A 22,114-nucleotide genomic window follows, 5' to 3' on the forward strand; every position below is an offset into this window, starting at 1 on the left:
ATGGCCCCCGTTTAGAGATCAGTTTTTAAAAAAATTGTTCTCTTCTAACTCCTAAAGCTTTCCTTGACCCTTCCTATTAGTCAATATTAGTGAGGGGTTTTTTTCCCCTTCTTTAAAAAAAGAACAGCTTTCCCCATTTTCGTAAGAGGAAAAAAAGAAATGTCCTTGAGGGGATAGGATGTTCTAGTTTAGTTTTCACTTGCTTCAGTGGCCTTTCCTATTATTTTTGCTGAAGAGCAGGGCAGTTTCTTTGACTCTTCAGCTTGCATTTGGCCAAGTAAAAGTAAATTAATATATGAAGATAATGTTTCTTGAACAGAGCAGTCGTACAAACTACCCCTCCATGGTACCTTCTTTCAGTGTTCTGCCAGTCATTTTTTCTCCCTAACAGCTATCTTTCCAGGTGAAGACACCCTTTTCCATCTTCTCCCCTTCCTCTAGCCCCAGCTTTTGATAGCTGCACCTGCTTAGGCAATCATTTAATCATTTTGAAATGAACAAAACAAAAGAGATGGTGGGTTTGCTGATCCCTCTCCACAGCATGAAAGGTATGGGAATCTGTAAAAAGACTTCTCATCACCAGAAAAAAGAGCCATTTTTAGATCCCCTCCAACCCCCCCATGTAAAGGTGTGCTTGTGTGTGTGTCACTGTTTTGCAACTGCCTTAAAGTACAAAGTGACAGGTTTTTATGAAATATGAATTAGAATTATGTTAAATAATTTTTTAAAAAGTCACTTTCTCAGAATCTTCTCAGACCTATATTCTTGAGCTTATTTATTCAGCAAACATTTTTTGAATGCCCACAAAGTATCAAGCACCATGATAGGTGCTGCAAAGACTGAGGTTTTTTGAACCACATTTACTCTGCCTTCACAAAGCTCACAGTCTCATGCACAGATGAATGTAAGTATGATGAGAGTGTGATAAAGGTATACCGAAAGTGGAGTGGTTTCCAAGGTTAATTTCAAATTAATCTAGAAACTCTGAGTGAGTGACCACACCATATCACTTCAGAAGCATAAATAGTCAGACATTTAGGAGAAAACTTCTACATAAAAGTAAAGCCCTTTGTCCAGGGAATAATAGTAAAGTTTTTAATCTGAAGAAATTTTATTTCTTTTTATAATGAAAGGACAGTATAGATTTACTTAAAACTGGTCCCAAAACCATGTATTTCAGAGAGCTATTTTGCTTGTTTCTGGATAATAAGATTTTAAGGATAAATTATATGCAAGTCATATATATTGTCTTGGTAATTAAAACATACTTATTCTTCTAAAAATCATTCTTCAGCATCAGAGATGTTGACCCTTTCATCTTCATTTGTAAATCATATGCAGTGGTGCTTAACTGCATAAAATAGAAAATTGACCCTCTCCAGTATTGATCTTAAAATGTGTTCAGATCGGAAACTCTGGGAGGCAGGTACAGTTGTTCTCAAAGGGGCTGTTGCTTGAAGGGGTGATACAACCAACAGAATACAAACCCAATAAAGCTGATAGTTTAATCTGTTCTTACTTGCTTCTCAAGTCACATTGCCCTAGTTTTAAAATTGCATTATTATTTAAGTTGTCTGTAGAATTTTGAACTTTAAACAATGGTGTTGAATATTTTAAAATTTATCCCTGTTCTCTTGAAGTGCATATCAACTGTTAGACGAAAATACTGCCTCATCCTGTGGTCTCTCACATATTTGGAGACTTTTAATGTTTGTGATCTCTGTTATGAAGCTACTACAGGAACAAAGAGTTCTTTTATAAAATTTAAAATGGGGAAGAACACATTAAAGGGATTAAACTTTTAATATTATTTATTAAAGTAGATTAAAATTTTGGACCTATTCTCTCAGACTAAGTTCTAAAATAGCATTATTTTTTAAATATGCCATTGTGGGTTATATAATTTGCTACATGTCAACTAAAATCACTGACTTTATATTTTAATTTTTCCAGTGTATTTCAGTATCCTTGAGTTTAAAAACTTAGCTAATATGATGTAACTTTTAATTTGATAAGCAGAGTCCTAACCTACAAGTGTTAATTTTTATCTGAGAGAAAATTATTAGAAAATTATAGAAAACTAATATTAGAGTTATACTTATTTGCACATGAATGTGTTCTGTTTTATTCTGTTATGTGAATGGTGTGGATTCTAGTGTCACTGGTTAACTTTGTAAATCAAGTTATTAAAATTTGAAATTTAGCTGCTGCCACAGCGTTGAAGAGCTCCCTCTCAGTAATTGTACTTATTTAACTGATACCAAAACTCTGACCTGTAAAACCACAGGTCTCTGCTGAGCCTATCTCTTCTGATTGTTGGCATTTAGAAGTTTATTGCTTTTCTGGGATTATAATATTAAGTAAGGTTGATTTTGGAGTTAATATTCAGAATAAATATTTATTAATAAATAATCTGAATGGCATTAGATCTCAGGGCCTTCATCTTTAGAACCGTAAACCTAGGTGCATATATCCTGCACTAATATATCTTTGCCCAGTGAAATAAGAGTTTAGATTCCCAAGGAAATAATAACAAAATTTTAAGTTGACCTATCAAGTACTTTTTTTACAAATTTCAAAAATATGGGTTAAGATGCATTCTTAATCTATAGTACCATCTAATAGAATTTTCTGCAATGATAGAAATTATTTATATCTGCAGTGTTCAATATGGTAGACATAGTTAGTGGCTAGCTTGAAACATAGCTGGTATAACTTAGAAACTGAATTTTACATTTTATTTAATTCAAATATTCATGTGACTAAAGCCTATCTTATTGGACAGCACAGAGGTAGAACACCCCTCAAATTTTATATATATGCCTTCAGTGGCATTAAAGGTACTTTCGTTATTTGAAAGCAAAATAGGCCACAATATAGTAATTCTGGAAAAAAAATCTAAATATAGATGTAATGGTAGATATCCTCGCAACATTCTGAAGCATTCTAACTTTATAAAAGGGAAAAGAAAATTAGCCCAATGATAAATTTAATCATGACTCTTCTCTTTTACTTAGAAACCTGGGTGTAAAATTTAATTTTCCTCAAGGAATTTATATGTTTTGACTTATCAACATTTTACACTATATAATAAAATTTTGTGGTTTTTTAAACCTCTTTATAATTTTATTTCCTGAAGAAAGAAAGAGCAATTATAAAAGATTCCAAATAGAGACAGAATGCAAAACTGACTTCTCACAATGGTTTCTCCTAAAAACCCCAGGGCAAAAAGAGAATTAATTTCTCCTTCCCCGTCCTGAACATGTACTATTTGAAAATCCCCCATGGTTGTACATGTTTCTGAGTTATTACTTATTATAGTATTTTTTTTCTGAAAGGTTAGTGCTACTTACTGACTGACCACTTCATCTTTTATAGAGCAAAGCATCGCCCTTTGAAAGCATTTTCCCCTTTAAAAGTCATTTCAATGGCATTTAAGAAACATCCATTATTATCCTTCCAGGGAATGTTATTTTTCACTGGGCATTACAATAAGATTAATCATCTCTGCCCGCCAAGAAGCACAGACTTGATTAAATCAGTCAAGGGCATTAAATTCCAGCTATACTCACTCTTGTGACCATACCGATACAGAGTTGAGGAAGAATTTGTGAAAGTATCATTTGGTTAAAATTGTATGCCTGTCTCTTTAAATCTAAAAAAAAAAATCCTTTCAGAAGCTGTAGAGAGAAGGTGCTAGAACTGTGTACGATCATGACTGGAAAGCAGGATCCCTCAGTGACTGCCGAATCTTCCCAGCACAAGATAGAGAGGCAGTTCAGCACAAGCCTACACTGGTTCTAGGCAGAACGATGATCCTACCGAACAGATTTCAAATAAAATTAAATTGAGAAAGCAGATCTTTCAAGGGAATGAGGCGGAGGCTCGCTTTTATGTTAAAAGCCACCAGCATCCTCCTTGCTAGACATGGACATGACATTTTTAAAGGAATTATTTGGTTACAGCGTTTTAAGCAAACTGTTCTAAGGAGTCTGTACATTACCTTGTTTTTTCTATTCTTTTTTTCTTTTGCATATATGTAATTCTGGAGGTAAAGAAAAAGCCTGCCAGGGATTCAGAAGGCATCCCACTAGCGATCAGCTGACATTCCTAACTGAAGGCTGCAATGTGTTGCTTATTCATTTTGTACCGTGGGAGCTGCGGGGACTAGCAGAGAGCTAAACTATGCATTTCAAACAGCAGTGCTTGTGCAGAAAGAGGGGTGAGAGAGAGGCAGCCGGCGAGGAAAGAGCACAGCTGGACTTTCTCCTTGTTTTTATCCATTTCTGCAGGATCATGTATTCATAAGGGATGAGGCGGGCCACGGCGATCCCAGGCCTGAGCCGCGGCCTACCCAGTCAGTTCAGAGCCAGGCCCTCCACTACCGGAACAGAGAGCGCTTTGCCACGATCAAATCAGCATCTTTGGTAAGCAAACACCCCTCTACCCACCTTCCCTTCCTTCCCCTCCTCCCCATCTGGCAGCCTCTCGCCCTCCCTGAGCCTCTCTCGGCTTCATGGATGGAAGGAAAGGAGTCAAGAATGTTTTCTCCCTCCTAATAATTTTATTCATTTTAGAAAAAATCTGTTGGCATAGCAACCTGATCTCAGATATTTTAGCATTGTCTATGGCATGGAAAAAAAAAACCCTTTGTGTGTGTGTGTGTGTGTGTGTGTGTGTGTATTTATATATGCTGTGTGTGCAAAATAAAAGGCCTTTGAGATGAAGTTGCTAGTGTATCCAGTTTTGTAAAAGCTGTTTGTCTTTTCATTGAAATAATAATGCTAAAAAAATATTTTAAAGGTATTGGATGTGTGTGTATGCAGGGCACTATGCTCCTTTTTGTATAGATGCATGTGTGTTTATAATGTGTACACACACATCAAAAGATAAAACAATTTAAATATATATATATATATGGTTGCTGGCTAACATATATAATTGTAGGAAATAAGATACTTGCTTCCCAGGGATGGATTGCCGGTTCGTTCTGGTTCATTCATTTATTTATTGCAACAATGGTAGTGGCTGCACTTCCCCATTTAACCCATGAAGAATTCCCTGGCACCCGTAGAGCAAGAAGGGCTTTGTAAGAGAGGGTCGGGATGGTTGTGGGAGCAAAGATACTATAGGATCCTTCAGCATTTTTACTATTGCAAATGTGATTGCTGGATGCCCTTGTAGTAGCAAAAGGGGTGTGTGCTGGAAGAGTTAGTTTTCATGCCTCCTCCCCTCGGCCCCCCCACGCGTGCGCGTGCGCACTCACAGTCACACACACACACACACACACACACACACACACACACACACATACTCACATCGTTTCATCCTTGGCACTCTAAACTCTCTTTAATCTTTTGCTTCCAAATCTCATTTCTCAGCCAAAAAAATTATTGAAATATTAGCTGTTTTGCCTGAATTGATGTTAGAGGTCACATGGGCAGGAAGAGTTAGTGTACGCTGCCCAGCTATTACATTTAGAACCTATGATGACATCATCCGAGGCCGACCCAGAAATGATGATTTTTTTCTTGTCCTATTTTTAAAATTTGATTTCCACTTTTATTTCTTAAGTGTTTTAAAAGGCTTCATTTATCTTTGAGATTGATAATGGATTGTAATTTTGAAAAACCCAAAATATAAGGAAAATGGAAGTTAAAGCACCTACATATTGATATGCCTGCTGCTGTCTAAAAGCAAGCAATTTAATTTAGGCTGCTTATAAATAAGCCTGCCTTTAAGCTCCTTTGTATAGAAGTTTCTTGCATTCTCTTTAGTGAGCAATTTTTCATTTTAAATGCATGCCATACTGTGTAATGGAGATCTTAAAATGTCCACTCTGTATTTGCTAGTAATTGTTTAAGTCAACTCTAAAACATGCTTTGAGTCTAAATAAAGTATCATGAAATTATTAAAGAATAAATACCTTCATACCATGATACATGATAAAAGAAGAAATATAGTATGTTTGGAATATGACTACTTACCACTGACTCTTGTGAGACTTGTACCTTTATCCATACTCGTGCATATTGAAATGAGAGGAGAAATGAACAGCCTTTGAGATTCAGAGCCCCATAAGCAGGTTTTGAATATTTGAGGCAGACATTGTGGGTTTTCCCTCTCTGGGACAGGTTCTCTTCTGTCAACTTGCCACACCCTCATTCCCACATCATATATTCATGACCTCTCCTGCCGCCAAGGAAGATCACTACTGCCATGCCAGAATGATCTCACACTTGCATTTGTGGACTCACCCGGGGCTACTCTCTGTGTACATCAGCCATCAGTCTCCCTCTCTGTGGATGATGAAAGCTGCTTCCCTGCTAGGCCATCTCAGGGCCACAGGCAGAGTCCTTAGGAACCCTTCTGAATCCTGCAGACTTCCTAGTGCCCATTCAGAGAACAGCTGGGATCAGTCTATCTGATGGACTTTTGATTTGCTAGAAGGTCCTTGCACCTGCATTAAGTGGAAACAGAGTGGCTGATAGGCTGTTTCTGTAGTCACAGAATAAGTTGGTTTATGTGTAAAGTCTTCTGCAAATGTGATCATTTGGAAGTCAAAGTGGGATTGATGCAAGTTTATTAGAATTCAGTGGTATTTGTATTTAATGGATTTTAGGGAGAAAAAAATTAATGAAGGGAAAAGTAGTATGGTGTTGAGTTGTCCCTTGTCCCATTTTGGACAATCTAACTATTAGTATGGATATTTTAATGTATATTATCGATTACTACAGTTCCACTATCCATTATATTATTTTAAAGGCTAATTCCAATAGGAATATATAAATCAGGATACTAGAACATCAAAAGGAATATCTAATTTTTAAAAACTTATCTCACACCTTATTATATTTGTGGATCCCTATGCAAATGAGAAAGTCTAAAATTCCTTAAAATGAGATACAATTAAGAACAAGATCATGGAAAAATGAAAGACTGGGGTTTAAATAATCAAGTCACTGTTGAAACTTCACTTCTCATACTTAGTAAAAATACTATACTGATTTATTTGTTTTGGTCTTACTCTTTCTTTATAACATTCTAGCAGAAGTGTTAGCAAGCCATAGAGTGATCTAAAAGTGAACAGCAAAAAGAAAAAGAATTTAGAAATTAGTTTTTCAGTTACTAGATAAATGAGTGATGTCTGTTTTAAAGAGACTTGCAAACAGATAAAAAAAAAGTAATTGCAATTCCTCAAATTTGTTTTTTCAGCCTGCCTCTTCTGTATAAACTTGTAAGAGGCCTAGCTCTGTGGTTTTTCCCCTTAGCATTTCTTTCTACATTGTGCTTTTGAATGGGGCTGTTGACAAATATATTAAGCCAGGGATCTACAGGCTTTTACTACTAGATATTTTTATTATTTTGGCACCTTAAAACTGAGATTTTTTTTTTTCTTACATTATCATGGACTGTTGCACAATTACATTTGTAACAAAGGACCTTGATGCCAGAGTAAACTCTAAAGAAACTTTACTGATATATATACATATATATGTATGTATGTAATTTAAGAGCAGAGGTTATTCACCTTATTTTGAAAAATTAGAAGGAAGGACATTTAATAGAATCTCTTTTATTTTATCCTTTCTTTTTCTTTTTCTGTAAGAAAGTTCATACTGGGCTGATTTGTTATCTGAAGAAAGGAGTTATTTATATAGTTCTTCAGAATTACTCATCTGACTTCTTGGACTCTTGAGATGTGCTTTCCTTGAGTTTTTATTATTGGTGAATGGAGGCCCTAATATTTTAATTAGATTAGTGACCCATGCGTGTGTTTTCAGCTGTTGTTACATCTGATGTCATTTCTTAAAATTTCATAAGGTCCTGGGTCCCTGGCAGTTTCCAAGTAGATGTTACTCTAGAGAGCACCAAGGCCATTCTATAAGATAGTTCAGCCTCTGTCTGGCCTTGTAAAGGAATTCTCACTAGAATGCAGTGGTCTTGCTTATATGTGTGGATTTATGTTAGAATGCAAATTAGGGAGAGGGGCATGAAACTCTTAATTTCTTATCTCCAGGAAAGCATGTAAGAGAAAAATGATTGTTGTTCTATCCATTTAAATACAGATTCTTTTACTTTGGTTTTACCAAATTCAATAGAAAAGCTCATATAAAAATGAAATCTTCACTTGATTTTTAAAAATGCAACCTAATCATTGAGCTGACTGTGAAATTGTATACCTGAATGAGTTTGATAGACAAGCATAAAAATACTAGAACCTCAGCATAAATGTACCAGAGGCTGCTTATCAAAATATTGCACATCTCCTCTTTTCCTTTTTCTTGGTTTTTTAATCTCACTAAGATCATTGCTGATACTATTTTTCACTTGTGCTACCGCCCAACTCACATGATCATAGTCTCTCAATAAAAGTGTTGAATGAATGAATGAATGAATGAAGTCTCTTCCAGTCCTCTTATCACAGGAGAATTTGTATTTATAAGTGTGCATTTCAGAGCTCCTCTTGTCAGTTTTTCTGTATAAGGCAGAATTGCCTGTGATCAGTCATTACTTTAGTATGAATTTGAAACATTTTTTTCCCTAGGTGTTATAAAGAGTGGAATGACAAATTTCTGATGCCAGTATGTGACTCATTCTATTCTTTTTAAGAACTTGCTATAAAGTTCATTTGTTTTAAGTGCTGAGGTGGCCAGTTTTATTATATATGTTATTTTGATTCTTCCACATAATTAATCTTGTAAGTTGACTTTGATCTCTTAAGAGGGTAACATTATTAGCCACCATACTCCTCTTTTATCTTTAGTAAGTTGTTTATTAGCCTCCTAGTGCAATGTTCTGTACTTGGGATAGGCATAAAGTACACTTAGGATGAAGTAGTTTGTTTTAGGGCCAAATTTTGCTGGAATAAGTAGGGTAGAAAGCAATGGCTACAGAAACTTTCTGAAAAAAGTTCAGTCTTCATTTATGGTTTTTTATTTTTATATGTTATTCCAGATACATGAAATAGCTAATTCAGAGTCAGAAATTATATATACTTATAATCTACAACCTGGATACAGGTACAGTTTTATTGTTAAATTTGTCCTTTCTCTTGGATCCACTTCTTTTTTTTATTTTTTATTTTTTGGAAGATAATTGCTTTACATTATTGTGCTGGTTTCTGCCATGCATCAGCATGAATCATCCATAGGTGTACATGTTTCCCCTCACTCCTGAACCTTCCTGCCTCCTCCCACCCTACCCCACCCCTCTGGGTTGTCGAAGAGACCGGGCTGAGCTCTGTGTCATACAGCAAATTTGGATTCACTTCTATACTGTGTCTCCATCACCAGAAATCCTGAGGAGAAAAAAAATTACTCTTAGTTTGGCAGAAGAAGGAAACCAACATATATTCAACATCTCCTATGTGTCAGACACCTTGCTAGGCACAAGTGTTATCTCATCATCAGAGTAGTTCCCCATTACAAATGAAGATATTGTTAGACTTCAAGAATTTATGTAATTTGCCCAAGATCAGTTATTTAGGGAGGGATGGAATGAGATTTATCTCCCAGAAATCTATTTAGTATAGTAAGATGATACTACCCATTTTTCGTTGATCACATTTTTGAGGCTATCATTGTAAAAACCAGTCGATTACATTTTGATAACTTTTTCATATCTTCAGAGTTATTCAGTTTGTAGTTTAGACTTACCTTTCTTTCCAGCTGTCACTCTTTTGGGTGTTTGGTTCCCTCCATTACTTCATAACAGAAAGTATCATTTCTTCTCTGCCTTGGTGATATGAATTTCCTCAGTCAATTCAAGAGCCTAGGACCTTAGTTCAAATCCCAGGCTTTATGAAAATTAAAGAAATAAATTACATGTGAAAGCACATTGTGTAAACAATAACGCATGATTAAAATTATGAGCTATTTTTAATTGTTGACTAGAGAGTGTATTCGTAAAACACAAAGTATAAACTTAAAACATACTGAATACATAACTATAATAATATAGTTTAATGTATTTCATGTTAGACTTGATAAATGAAATATCATTATACTTTTATTTAAATTCATCTATCTAGCTTGAGCATGGAACTCTAAAACTCTGTATCTCTAAATGTACCTGAAAAGACAATTACTTTGAAATTTAGAAATTATGGTTGTAACAAATGAAAGGTGACATTAGGAGTTTAAGAAAGTGATTATCCAAATTACGGGATGCATTCACATTTACAAGCAAAATGTCTCCCCTGACATTCAGTGATGTACAATAACATGGTGAGCTTGTAATTTGTCTCTGCCACTTGCTTATATGATCTGGTATGTGGTAGGACCACCCTCTTCACAGGGACTCACCCACCAATTAGGATAGAAAATGTTCTTGACACAACTCATTTCCATTTTATCTTTAGGCTGCCTGGTTTAGGGAAGTGGCCATCCTGAGAATATTTTATTGACCACAAGCCAGTCAAACAATGTGCTGGCAAGTTTTAAATGTGTCATGATGGCTGTATGTAGAGTGTGCCACATCTCAACTTTGAGAATTTGATTAAGAAAGGGATGATCAAATAAAAAGAAAAATTTATGTGTGAAACATGTCTCAAGCTCATTACCCCGAAACAGACACTTTACTGCCATATTTGTCTGAAAAAGAAGTGAACGTGAAAAGAGCTAAATGGTATCCTTTCAGTTCGTTGGAATTTTTTTCCTCTATAATTGAACTTCAGAAAGACACAAGAAAGTGAAACATATACATATATTTCAAACTAATTCTTCCTTTTATCATGAAATAGGTACATGTTATAAAAAAAATAATGATGGCACAACAGATTATTTTCTTTAAAGTGTCAGGTGCCTCTTTGGTGATGTTATCCTGTTTTTTTGTTTGTTTTTTGGTCTTAAAACATCTTCCGCTCTTATTCTTTATTCTTAAAGAGTGTTGTCCTTTAGAAAAGAAAAATGAATATGAGAAACCTAGTGTTAGATTCAACTGGAAGGATTTCAGAGTTCGCCTTCTGTTTAATGGTGTACTTTGATAATGCTATCCAGTTACAGAACAGCACTCTCTTGATAATAAGGACTCAGTCAAGAATGCAGGGACACCTTCTAAAAAGAGCAAAGAAACAAACTGTCCTTTGTACAAAATGTACTTTGACCCATTAAATGAAAACAGTAGAGAGAATTAAGAACAGCATGAAAATTTCCAGTAAAACTTGTCTGCGGGTTAGGCTGGGGAGAAGTGTCTTATAGTAGTAGATTGGAATGACTGAATTATATAGTGTAAAACAAAATTAAAGTTATAATTATATAATTAAGACTTTCTACTAAATTAGGGAAGATTAGAGGGAAGTGACAGAGACTTTTAACAAGACAATAATGAGGGGTTGTAAATTGAAGAAAGGACTGCAAAATCAGAAAAGGTTTAATAGAAACAAGAGATGCTGAAATTTACACTTGCAATCTTTAGTTTGTTGGATAGTCACTTGAGAATGGGTTAAGGAAAAATTACTAAGAAAAATAGCCATCCCAAAATTACAGGAATCTTTTCTCCTCAGAGAGCAAGTGAATGTTTATATTTGTTAATATCTCTTTTGTGGGGAAGGGGAGGAAGGAGATAGATGATTTAAAAGGAAAGAGCTTGCTCTCACTCTCACTCAGTTCATATTAAGAATCAGAAATAAATCTCATTCAAACTATTTTAAAAGGATATTTAAAATGACTGTTAGAGACGTGATCTTTAAAAAGAAACAAATAAGCAGTATGCTATAGTGCAGTGCCTCCCAACCAGAGAGAGATGCCCACCAGGGGACATTTGGCAATGTCTACAGACATTTTTAATATTGTCTTGACTTGGGACGTGCTACTGGCATCTGTTGGATCAGCCAGGGATGCTGCTAAACATCCTACAACGCACAAGACAGCCTCTCATAACCAAGAATTATCTGGCTCATTGTCAGTAGTACTGAGGTTGAAAGATGCTGGTGTAGTGGAAATAGCACGTGCTATTTCTGAAATCAGATAGAAATGGGTCTGCATCCCAGCTCTAATCCTTATTAGCTATATGACCATGAGGATATATATTGTGATATATCAAAACTATGTGAATATTTTTGGCTGAATAGATACATTAATTTCCTTAAGTCTCAATTTCTTCATCTATAAAATGGTGGTGGTAACAATACTTCATGAGTGAATAGAATGAACAAGTGAATTAGATGGTTTGTAAGATTAGAGATGACCCAACACAGTGCCTGGAACATGTGAGTGTTCAGGAAATAATAATTCAACTGATGCTGACGATGATAAATAAAATTCTACCAGAGGGTTCTTCTGCTTTGCCTGAACGTTCCTCTTCCACGAATCTGGTAACCTGAGTTCTGTTCCCCGACCCAAATCAGGTTACACGACAGATCCATGAGCATGAGCAGGAGAACGAGTTGCGGGAACAGATGTCAGGTTATAAGCGGATGCGGCGCCAGCACCAGAAGCAGCTGATCGCCCTGGAGAACAAGTTGAAGGCTGAGATGGACGAGCACCGCCTCAAGCTACAGAAGGAGGTGGAGACACATGCCAACAACTCGTCCATCGAGCTGGAGAAGCTGGCCAAGAAGCAAGTGGCTATCATAGAAAAGGAGGTCAGTATACATACTCATGCCCTCGTGCCACAGCCAAGCCAAACCTGTCCCAGTCAGCCACATCCCGTGAGCAGGAGGCAAGTGTGATGTGCTTTTTGGTGATGGAGGAACGGGTTGCTTTGGGGAAGGGGGTCCAGGTTTGGTTGTTTTTTTTTAGTTCTACCACTTTATTGCTACCAACCCATCTCCCTCCACCCTCATGCACACATGCTCAGTCATGTCACCCCATGGACTGCAGCCCGCCAGGCTCCTCTGTTCATGGACTTTTCCAGGCAAGAATACTGGAGTGGGTTGCCATTTCCTTCTCCAGGGGGATCCAGGTTTTATGAGGCTACTTAAATTTGCCATTAAAAGTTCAAATATTAATTGAAAGTATATATTGCATCCTTATCTATTCAAATGTATTCTGAGCATCAATTCCCTGATGGAGGTGTGATACAAATAAAAAGAAACAAGTTGCTTCTATCCTATGGAAACGTGCACCTTTCAGGTCTGTTACTATGCTTGCCTCACCCACAGTCCTCTTCAAAAGAAAAGTGCTCTACAAATAGTCTCTTTTAGTGGTGATTGGCATACGAATGGGCACCTGACCAATGGCAGCAAATAGTTGATCTGGCTACTGTTGGGTCTTCTAGGAACATCTTTCTTCCCCATCCAGGTTCTAAACTAATTTTCAAAACAGACAAAATGGGGGACTACCCTGGTGGTCCATTGACTAAGACTCCATGTTCCCAATGCAACGGACCCAGGTTCAATCCCTGGTCAGGGAACTAGATCCCACGTGCTGCAACTAAAGGTCCCACATGCCACAACTTAAGACCTGGCACAGCCAAATAAATAAATAAATAAATAAATATATATATATATATTTTAAAGACAGGAGGGTAATGCAGATAGTCAAAATATCACTTTATTACCAGTAAATGTTAGAGAGTGATTTATATCTGAAAGGAAATGGGCCTAACAATCTCGAACAAAATTAAACATACTCACCCACCCAGGCACTGGCAGTACTAAACCAGTTGCCTTTCCTACCCTGATAAGACTTATTTAGTTACATAGTGTGGGAAAGCAGGGGTGAATTTGTGCTCTCTGGGGATGGAGTGACTGGGGACAGGGTGTCAGGGGTGCTTCAGTAATCAGGCTCACTAGCTCTCTCTCTCTTTACATGGGAGATAACATCAGAATTGTAGGATCATTCACCCAAACAGCCATCAATCTAGAGGCAATGTGTCATGAAAACCTCTGCCCAAATGGGTAATATTGATTAAATAAACCAGTCAGTCTTTATTGGGAATTAGATTTGGTAAATATGTGGAAAAAATTGTTCATAATGGAAAAACTATTCATAATAGAAGATAAAAGTGAAAAGATTCATAGAAAGAACCAAGAAGCATACTTCTCCCTCTGTTCTCTAAGTATATCATCTTACACGTGTGCTTCACCTATGGTTCCCTTAAGCTTAGATTTGGTCACTTTCAGGAGCCAGTATTGGTTGGGTTATCTTTTATTTGCTCTATTTTTTCCCTTCCAAGTACTAACCAGGCCCGACTCTGCTTAGCTTCCAAGATCAGATAAGATTGGGCGCATTCAGGCTTATATGGCCAAAGACTAGTCTATTTTCTATCCATCTAGGAGTCCTCAAAATGTCCTAATATGCAGCTATTGTGGATTATAGCAGATCCTTCAGGAAACAAAATTCATTCATTTTTGCCTGTTATACTAAAGATGTCCTCATTCAGAAATCTGATAGTTGAAATAACCAATTAGAGAGTTAAATTCTTGGGGGGAAAAAAAGAACAAAACTGGCCAGTCATGGTTATTTCTCTATTTTATAATTTAGCCCTTGGGCCACTAACAATATAATGAAGAGTTCTTATTATAATCCTTGGTCCTTATTTCATCCCATTTATTTTATGTATGTCTCCAATAAAACACATTTACGGTTTACCTTCATGTTTTTCCCATAATTGGGAATGTATTTTTTCATGGTAAAAGTTTTAAAATTTTTTTGTTTGTTTTAAGATACAAGAGAATCAAAACAGGTATTTCCTTTTCTGTGTTTTATGAATTATGTGTTTAAAAAAATTATACTATTCAGTACTTTTTCACTCTTTGAATGCATTGGAGAATAGACAGCTGAATTCTGTGTTAAGAACAATTCATCCTATATTATATTCGTTATTTTATCAGGCAAAGGTAGCTGCAGCGGATGAGAAGAAGTTCCAGCAACAGATCTTGGCCCAGCAAAAGAAAGACTTGACAACTTTCTTAGAAAGTCAGAAAAAGCAGTATAAGATTTGTAAGGAAAAAATAAAAGAGGTAAGCATACCATTATTTTGTAGTCATCAAGTTGCCATTAGAATGGCTAGAACTTAAAATCAATTCATCTTACATTGTGAACAATATCATAACCCATTAATGCTCAAATTTTCCAGTATTATCACCTGAAGTGATTATTAAAACAGATTGCTAACCCACTACTAGATGTTCTGATTCAGTGGATCTGGGGTGAAGTTTGAAATGTTCATTCCTAATAAATTCCCGCGTGATGCTCATGGTGGTTGTCCAGGACCACTTCAGGAACCATTGGTTTCACTCTAAACCATTCTTGCCTACTTCTGGTTTATTCTCCACATGTCAGCCAGTGATCTTTTCAAAACATAAGTTTCATCATATCACTTCATGATTATAATATTTATTGACTTCTCATTGCTCTTTCATTTGTATTTGCTCATTGATCAAAATACTAGAAGTCCCTGTGTGGTCAGCTACCAGCCTCCCTTCTCACCTCACACCAACTTTCCATTCACCTCTTACCCATTCCAACTCAGCATTACTCCTGCCACAGTGGTCATCTTTGGGTCCTCAAATGTACCCAGCTCTGCCCATCTCCACAGTCTTTGCTCACACTCTTTCTTTCACCAAGGACTCTCCCCATCCCCATCCCTACTCCCAATCCCTTTCCAACCTCCTTGTAAGATTAAGGATTGTTTATTAGTACCATAACTTAAATTTCACTTCCCCAGGAAAACCTTCCCTTGACTGCCTTGACCAAGATAGGTACCTCTGGTGTTATAACACTAATTTTCTATTTTATATGTATCTATATATAGATATATGATTATTTGAGCTGTTTTACCATACTAGCCAGTAAGCAGTAAGAGCAAAGACCATATATCTTTTTCCTTTGTGTCATTACTTCCCTGTGCCTGGCACATGTGAAATATTTGATCAGTGAGTGACTGATTCTTTAGTATTTGGTTGAAGACCTCTAGTGGACTTAGAGAGTTCCTCTGAGGAACTGCAGTTTGAACTGGAAGCTCGAGTGCCTTCACTTCTCCTTTTACCAGGACTTACAGGTGAATTGCCTACAGTTCCATAGACATTCCTTCTCATAAGACTTAGTCTCTCACTTGTGGACTACTAGTGTATTAAGGCTTAACAGAAGTCAGATGGGATTTGATTTAGTATATGAAATCAGTCACTTGGACACATATTCCAAATTAACAATATGAGAGTTAGCTAGGTTCCTCTTCAGTTTTTTTTTTTTTTAAAAAAACAGTTCTTTTTTAATCAAGAATTAAAAGCAAGTGCCTTGGGGTTTGCTCTGCCCAGATGGGTCACTGGTAATTGTTGGAACTGACAGAAATTTCTATCTGACCTGCACTGCCAGAATGAGAATCATCTCTGACACTGTAAGGTCTGGAAAACCAGGCTATGGAGAGAAATAGCCCAACCAAGAAGGTTTACATGCTCTCCATTTCCTCTTAGTTATTTCTTTCTTTTTTTTTTTTTTAATTTTTATTAGTTGGAGGCTAATTACTTTACATCATTACAGTAGTTTTTGTTATACATTGATATGAATTAGCCATGGATTTACATGTACTCCCCATCCCAGTCCCCCCTCCCACCTCCCTCTCCACCCGATCCCTCTGGGTCTTCCCAGTGCACCAGGCCCGAGCACTTGTCTCATGTACCCAACCTGAGCTGGTTATCCGTTTCACCCTAGATAATATACATGTTTCAATGCTGTTCTCCTGAAACATCCCACCCTCGCCTTCTCCCAGAGTCCACAAGTCTGTTCCATACATCTGAGTCTCTTTTTCTGTTTTGCATATAGGGTTATCGTTACCATCTTTCAAAAATATGGAACGCTTCACGAATTTGCGTGTCATCCTTGCGCAGGGGCCATGCTAATCTTCTCTGTATCGTTCCAATTTTAGTATATGTGCTGCCGAAGCGAGCACTCTTAGTTATTTCTTGATCTGGATTATTATATCCTAATAGATGTTACTAGATCACAGAGATAACCTTGATTTTTCAATAAGAAATTTTGGAATTTTCTCAACTGCAGATAGATTTTTACTTATAGCTCCATATGTTTTCTCATGCTCTAGAAGCCATACTTTATGGCTGCAGCCTCCATTTTGAGCATTTGTACCACTAAGGTATTTGAAGCTTTGTATAAACTCCATCTTTAGAAGATTCTCCCACAGAACAGCGTTCAAGAGTTCCCACTCAGTCCTCAGGCATAGAGCTATTTTGGGTTCACCATACTCAGGTTTATGAGTGCTAAAGACCACAGGTCTAAGCGTACAAGTCCTTCACATTCTCATGAAAAAAAACAAACCTACACCCAATTTAAGACAGCCTCTATAATAAGACTTTCTCTATGCAAATCTAGTATTACTCCTTATGAAGTAAAGCTTAGTTCAGACTGTTGAAAATGGCAGGGACTTCCCTGGTGGTCCACTGGTTAAGACTTTGCCTTTTAGTGTAGGGGGTTCTATCCCTGGTAGGGAAGCTAAGATCCCACATACCTCTCGGTCAACAAAACAAAACATTAAAAAAAAAAAAAAGAAGCAATATTGTAACAGATTCAATAAAGACTCTAAAAATGGTCCACATCAAAAAATAAAAAACTTTGGAAAAAGAAAATGTCATGTATGCTTAAATATTGATATAAAAGGTATCATCCTAAAAAAAATAAAAGGTATCATCCTTGAGATGACAGAACAATCTCCATTATCCCTACTGTTGATAGATAACTGGGGTCTGGGTAATCCAGAATGATGGATGATCCAGAAATAATTTATTCTTGATTTTGAAGTGAATTTTTATGATCATATTTCAGTTTGGATGAGCAATATAGTGGTTAATGCCAAACCTAGTAGTGAAGTCACAGCATCTAGAAATGAGTTCACCAGCCTTCCTGTTGTGATCCAAGCTTACTCCATGATGGAAATAGTTCTTGCTCTTGTTGATTATAATATTTCACCTGAGATTTCACTGGAACAGGAAAATTGAAAGTTGATTTACAGAGACTTCTTCAGTTCAGTTCAGTCGCTCAGTCATGTCCGACTCTTTGCGACCCCATGAATCACAGCACGCCAGGCCTCCCTGTTCATCACCAACTCCCAGAGTCCACTCAGACTCATGTCCATTGAGTCAGTGATGCCATCCAGCCATCTCATCCTCTGCCGTCCCCTTCTCCTGCCCCTAATCCCTCCCAGCATCAGGGTCTTTTCCAATGAGTCAACTCTTTGCATGAGGTGCCAAAGTATTGGAGTTTCAGCTTCAGCATCAGTCCTTCCAGTGAACACCCAGGACTGATCTCCTTTAGGATGGACTGGTTGGATGTCCTTGCAGTCTAAGGGACTCTCAAGAGTCTTCTCCAACACCACAGTTCAAAAGCATCAATTCTTCGGCACTCTGCTTTCTTCACAGTCCAACTCTCACATCCATACATGACCACTGGAAAAACCATAGCCTTGACCAGACGGACCTTTGTTGGCAAAGTAATGTCTGTGCTTTTTAATATGCTATCTAGGTTGGTCATAACTTTCCTTCCAAGGAGTAAGCGTCTTTTAATTTCATGGCTGCAGTCACCATCTGCAGTGATTTTGGAGCCCAAAAATATAAAGTCTGACGAAGACTTCTTAGCTGAGTGCAAAAACAATCTAAACAGTGTGTGATGTCCATGTCACAAAACTTAAGTAAAATAGGTATAGCAATAAAAGACTAAATAGTTAACCAAATATTAAAGGTCTAGCTTGTAGGTGTGAACAGTATGAACAAAGGATGCCCAATACTTTCTCTAAAAGAGATCTTCTTACTTTCCCCATAGAGTAACATCTTCTTACCTGTTCTGATTTACTGCTTTCTTCCCTTCACCCATATGATCTAAAACAATTATGTATTTTGTTCTTTTGGAGATATAGGTGGGTTTGTTATTTACCCTCTAATACCAGATGAAGAATGCTTTTTCCTAAAATTCAAACTAGTGACATTTGCAGCATTACCTCCCGTCTGTGACATCTGCCTACTTCTCTCCATCTTGTCACCACCTCCTTTGTCCAAGCTATGATTATCTCTCACCTGGACTTTGTGATAGCTTCCTAGCTGTCTCCATGGACACACTCTTGCCTCCTTCATTCTGTTTTCCACATGGCAGTCGGAGTCATCTTTTTGAAATTCATCTCATTATGACACCCCCACATGTATATAAAATCCATTTCTCCTGTGCTAAGGCTTAGTATCTTTAACTTGGCCTGTAAGACTTCCAGTGGTCCTGCCTACCTGTCAGCTTCATTTCATGTCACACTGTACCACCTGCCCTGACCGTCTCTCAGTTCCTTAACTGCACCATGTTTCAATTAACCTGCCCTAAGAGTTTTGCACATGCTGTTTTCTCTGCCCAGAGTATTCTTCCCTGTCCTTTCTTGCTGGTTAACTCCTACAGATTTTTGAAATTTCAGCTTAGTTGTTACCAAGGTCAAATATTTTTTATTAAACACTCTTCAAACCAAGTACTTCAACTACACAGTAGTTATCACAGTAATATTCACTTAATTTCTGTGGTTCTTTGATTTATTTTTGATTCTAGACTGTAAAGTCCCATCATGGCAGATACTATGTTCGTTTGCTCACCATTGTATCCTTTGCCTTGCACAGCACCTGTTGCATGATAAGAACTCAGCAAGCATGTGTTGGTTAAATGAGTGAACCCATGATTTCTGAGCGTGAGAAGACAGACATGAAAGCTAACATGTCTCCCTCTCAACTGATTAAAAAAAAAGGGAGAGGGAGGTATGGGGTGTGGAGAGTGTTTAGTGCAACACCAAGCCTTTCTGACCTTACATTCTCAATTGCTTTCAAAAATAATTTTATCTACATTACAACAAGCTATTATAGTTCCTTTTGCCTGATGAACTTGGCTTTTTTTTTTTTTTTTTTTTTTTGGTTTTTGGTTTTGTGAAGGAGATGAATGAGGACCATAGCACACCTAAGAAGGAAAAGCAGGAGCGGATATCCAAGCATAAAGAGAACTTGCAGCACACACAGGCTGAGGAGGAAGCCCACCTTCTCACTCAGCAGAGACTGTACTATGACAAAAACTGTCGTTTCTTCAAGCGGAAAATAATGATCAAGCGGCATGAAGTGGAGCAGCAGAATATTCGGGAGGTATGTATTTTGTTCATAACTATCATCATTAACTTATGAAGACAGTAAGCTTTGTGAGGATCATGACTGTGTCTGTTTTGTCCATACCTATGTCCTTAACCTATACGGACTTCAGTGTGATGCCTGACACAAAGCAGATAGACAAAAGTGAAAGGGAATGAGTTTACCATTGATCAGAGAAAGCCCATTTACAGAACAAGGAATCAACTTTTTCCAAATAGAATTTTCTTGAACACCTATTATAAGCCAAATTCATGCAATAGAGAATCAAAAGAAGTAGAATAGAGAATTTTTGCTTTTAACCTGTTTGTCAAAGACTTGAGTTTTCGTGACTGTCTGTGTAACACTTAAAAGAACAGAATGGTTAAGGTAATTCATTCAGTCATCCAGCACTTACAGAGTGCCTTCTTATTTACCGTGCTGGAGATGCTATGGCTATTGAGAAGCTATCCTCCCTACCTTCAGCTTTCTCTGAAGACACGAGAAACAGACATGTAACACACTAATCACAGTGTAATATGTTGTCTACCATAGTAGACATAAATAAATTCTCACAGGCATATAGTCGTGAAAGGGCTTGGAAGATTTTGTGATTGAAGAGGAGTTGAGTGTTCTGGATGTGTGGAGTGGAGTGTTAGAGCAGGAACAGTTGGAAGCAGGATGGAGGGCCTTGATTCTTAAGGCAAGGCTTTTAGGTTTCAGCCTGAAGTCAGTTGCATAGGCATGAGAGGTGGGGTTTTTTTGCTTTTTTTTTAATTTATTTATTTTTAATTGAAGGATAATTGCTTTACAAAGAGAAGTAAGTAAAAATGAGAGAATTTTAAGCAGAGAAATGACAATGAGAGTTTTTCTTTGTTTTGAAGAATGAATGCCTCAGCATTGAAGATAGCCTAGAGTGGTACAAGGCAAAATACAGTGAGGTCAGTAAGAATGCCTTTTCTCTAGTTCCACCTGGAAGAAGCAGTGGGGATATAGATTAGATCTGAGTGACATTTCTAAAGCAGAACTGACAGTAATTCAAACCAAATGCTGTGAGAATTTCAGAAGTAAGAGGAGTCAAAAAATGAATGCAGAGTTTCTAATTTGGGAAATTGGACGAATATGATGTTATTCACTGAGATGAGGAATACAGAATGTGAATTGGTTGCAGAGACAAAGTTCAATAGGAAATCACTGTGACCTGAAGTAATATGAGAAGCCCTCAAGTGAGCTAGCACATTGGTAAAATTATCAAAGTCAGATTAAAAACCCAGTGTTAGGCTGCAGTAGGGAAACAAGCCCTTCAGGCACATTTAATGAAAATGTGAATTGGTTTAAGCTTTTTGGAGAGCAGTATTCAAATGGGAAGAAAAAAGGGTGGAGCAAACTAAAATTTATTGAACACATAATCATGGGCCAGGCTCAGGCTGTTTATCTGTGTTATCTCATCTTATTGGAAGAGGGAGAAACTGAACATTTTTGAGCCAGTCAGTGAGTGATATGGCTAACATTCTACTTTACAGAGATTAGCCCAGTTTGGTGGTGATACACAGACTGATTAGAGCATGCATGGTCAGTGGGAGCAATATTACCCCCTGGGGAATAAAAAGGGAGTTCTTGTGGAGGAGGGATCTTAGATTTTATAGTGACTTGTGGCCCTCTGAAGGGCTAGAGTACATAAAAAGATATACAGTACATGTTTGTTATTAGCATTTCAATGGTGAGAATGGTCAGGGAAGGGTGGAGTCTAAAAAGGCCCCTGCTGGAAATAATGGGGTGGGGGTGAGGGTGGAAGGTTGAGAAACATTGAATTTAGAGGGAAGAAACTAGAAGCAAAGAGATCCGGTGGTAGGAATAGGGTATAGACACAGATAGGGTGTTAGCTGGCAAAAAAGAGAGATGGGTTTGAAACATTTTGCAGTATAAAATAAGCTGGACTTGGCATACAAAAGGATATGAGAAAGAGATGAGGTTAGAGTCAAAGTTATTTCTAGGATTTAAGAGCTGGGGAAATGTAGATTTGGGCAGAAACAGAGAAGCTTAGAGAGAGGTATTGGGAAGAAACTGGTTAATTCAATATTA

At 37.3% G+C, this 22,114-nt stretch overlaps 1 protein-coding gene and 1 non-coding gene across 12 annotated transcripts in view; one reads left to right on the top strand and one right to left on the bottom strand.

Moving 5' to 3' along the window:
• TAOK3 (TAO kinase 3) overlaps window positions 1-22,114 on the top strand; it is a 183,611-nt gene that overhangs the window by 143,705 nt on the left and 17,792 nt on the right. For all 11 annotated transcript variants that reach the window (XM_070475283.1, XM_020877283.2, XM_070475285.1 and 8 more), the window contains 4 exons: window positions 4,293-4,427; window positions 12,350-12,586; window positions 14,780-14,908; window positions 19,850-20,053. In XM_070475283.1, coding sequence (XP_070331384.1) covers window positions 4,293-4,427; window positions 12,350-12,586; window positions 14,780-14,908; window positions 19,850-20,053 — 705 coding nt within the window. The remainder of the gene's footprint in view (window positions 1-4,292; window positions 4,428-12,349; window positions 12,587-14,779; window positions 14,909-19,849; window positions 20,054-22,114) is intronic.
• On the bottom strand, window positions 16,730-16,836 carry LOC139037929 (U6 spliceosomal RNA). Its single transcript, XR_011490867.1, has one exon. It is a non-coding gene; the product is annotated as a U6 spliceosomal RNA (small nuclear RNA).

The sequence above is a fragment of the Odocoileus virginianus genome, chromosome 12 (assembly GCF_023699985.2).
Source record: "Odocoileus virginianus isolate 20LAN1187 ecotype Illinois chromosome 12, Ovbor_1.2, whole genome shotgun sequence".
Classification (NCBI taxonomy): domain Eukaryota; kingdom Metazoa; phylum Chordata; class Mammalia; order Artiodactyla; family Cervidae; genus Odocoileus; species Odocoileus virginianus.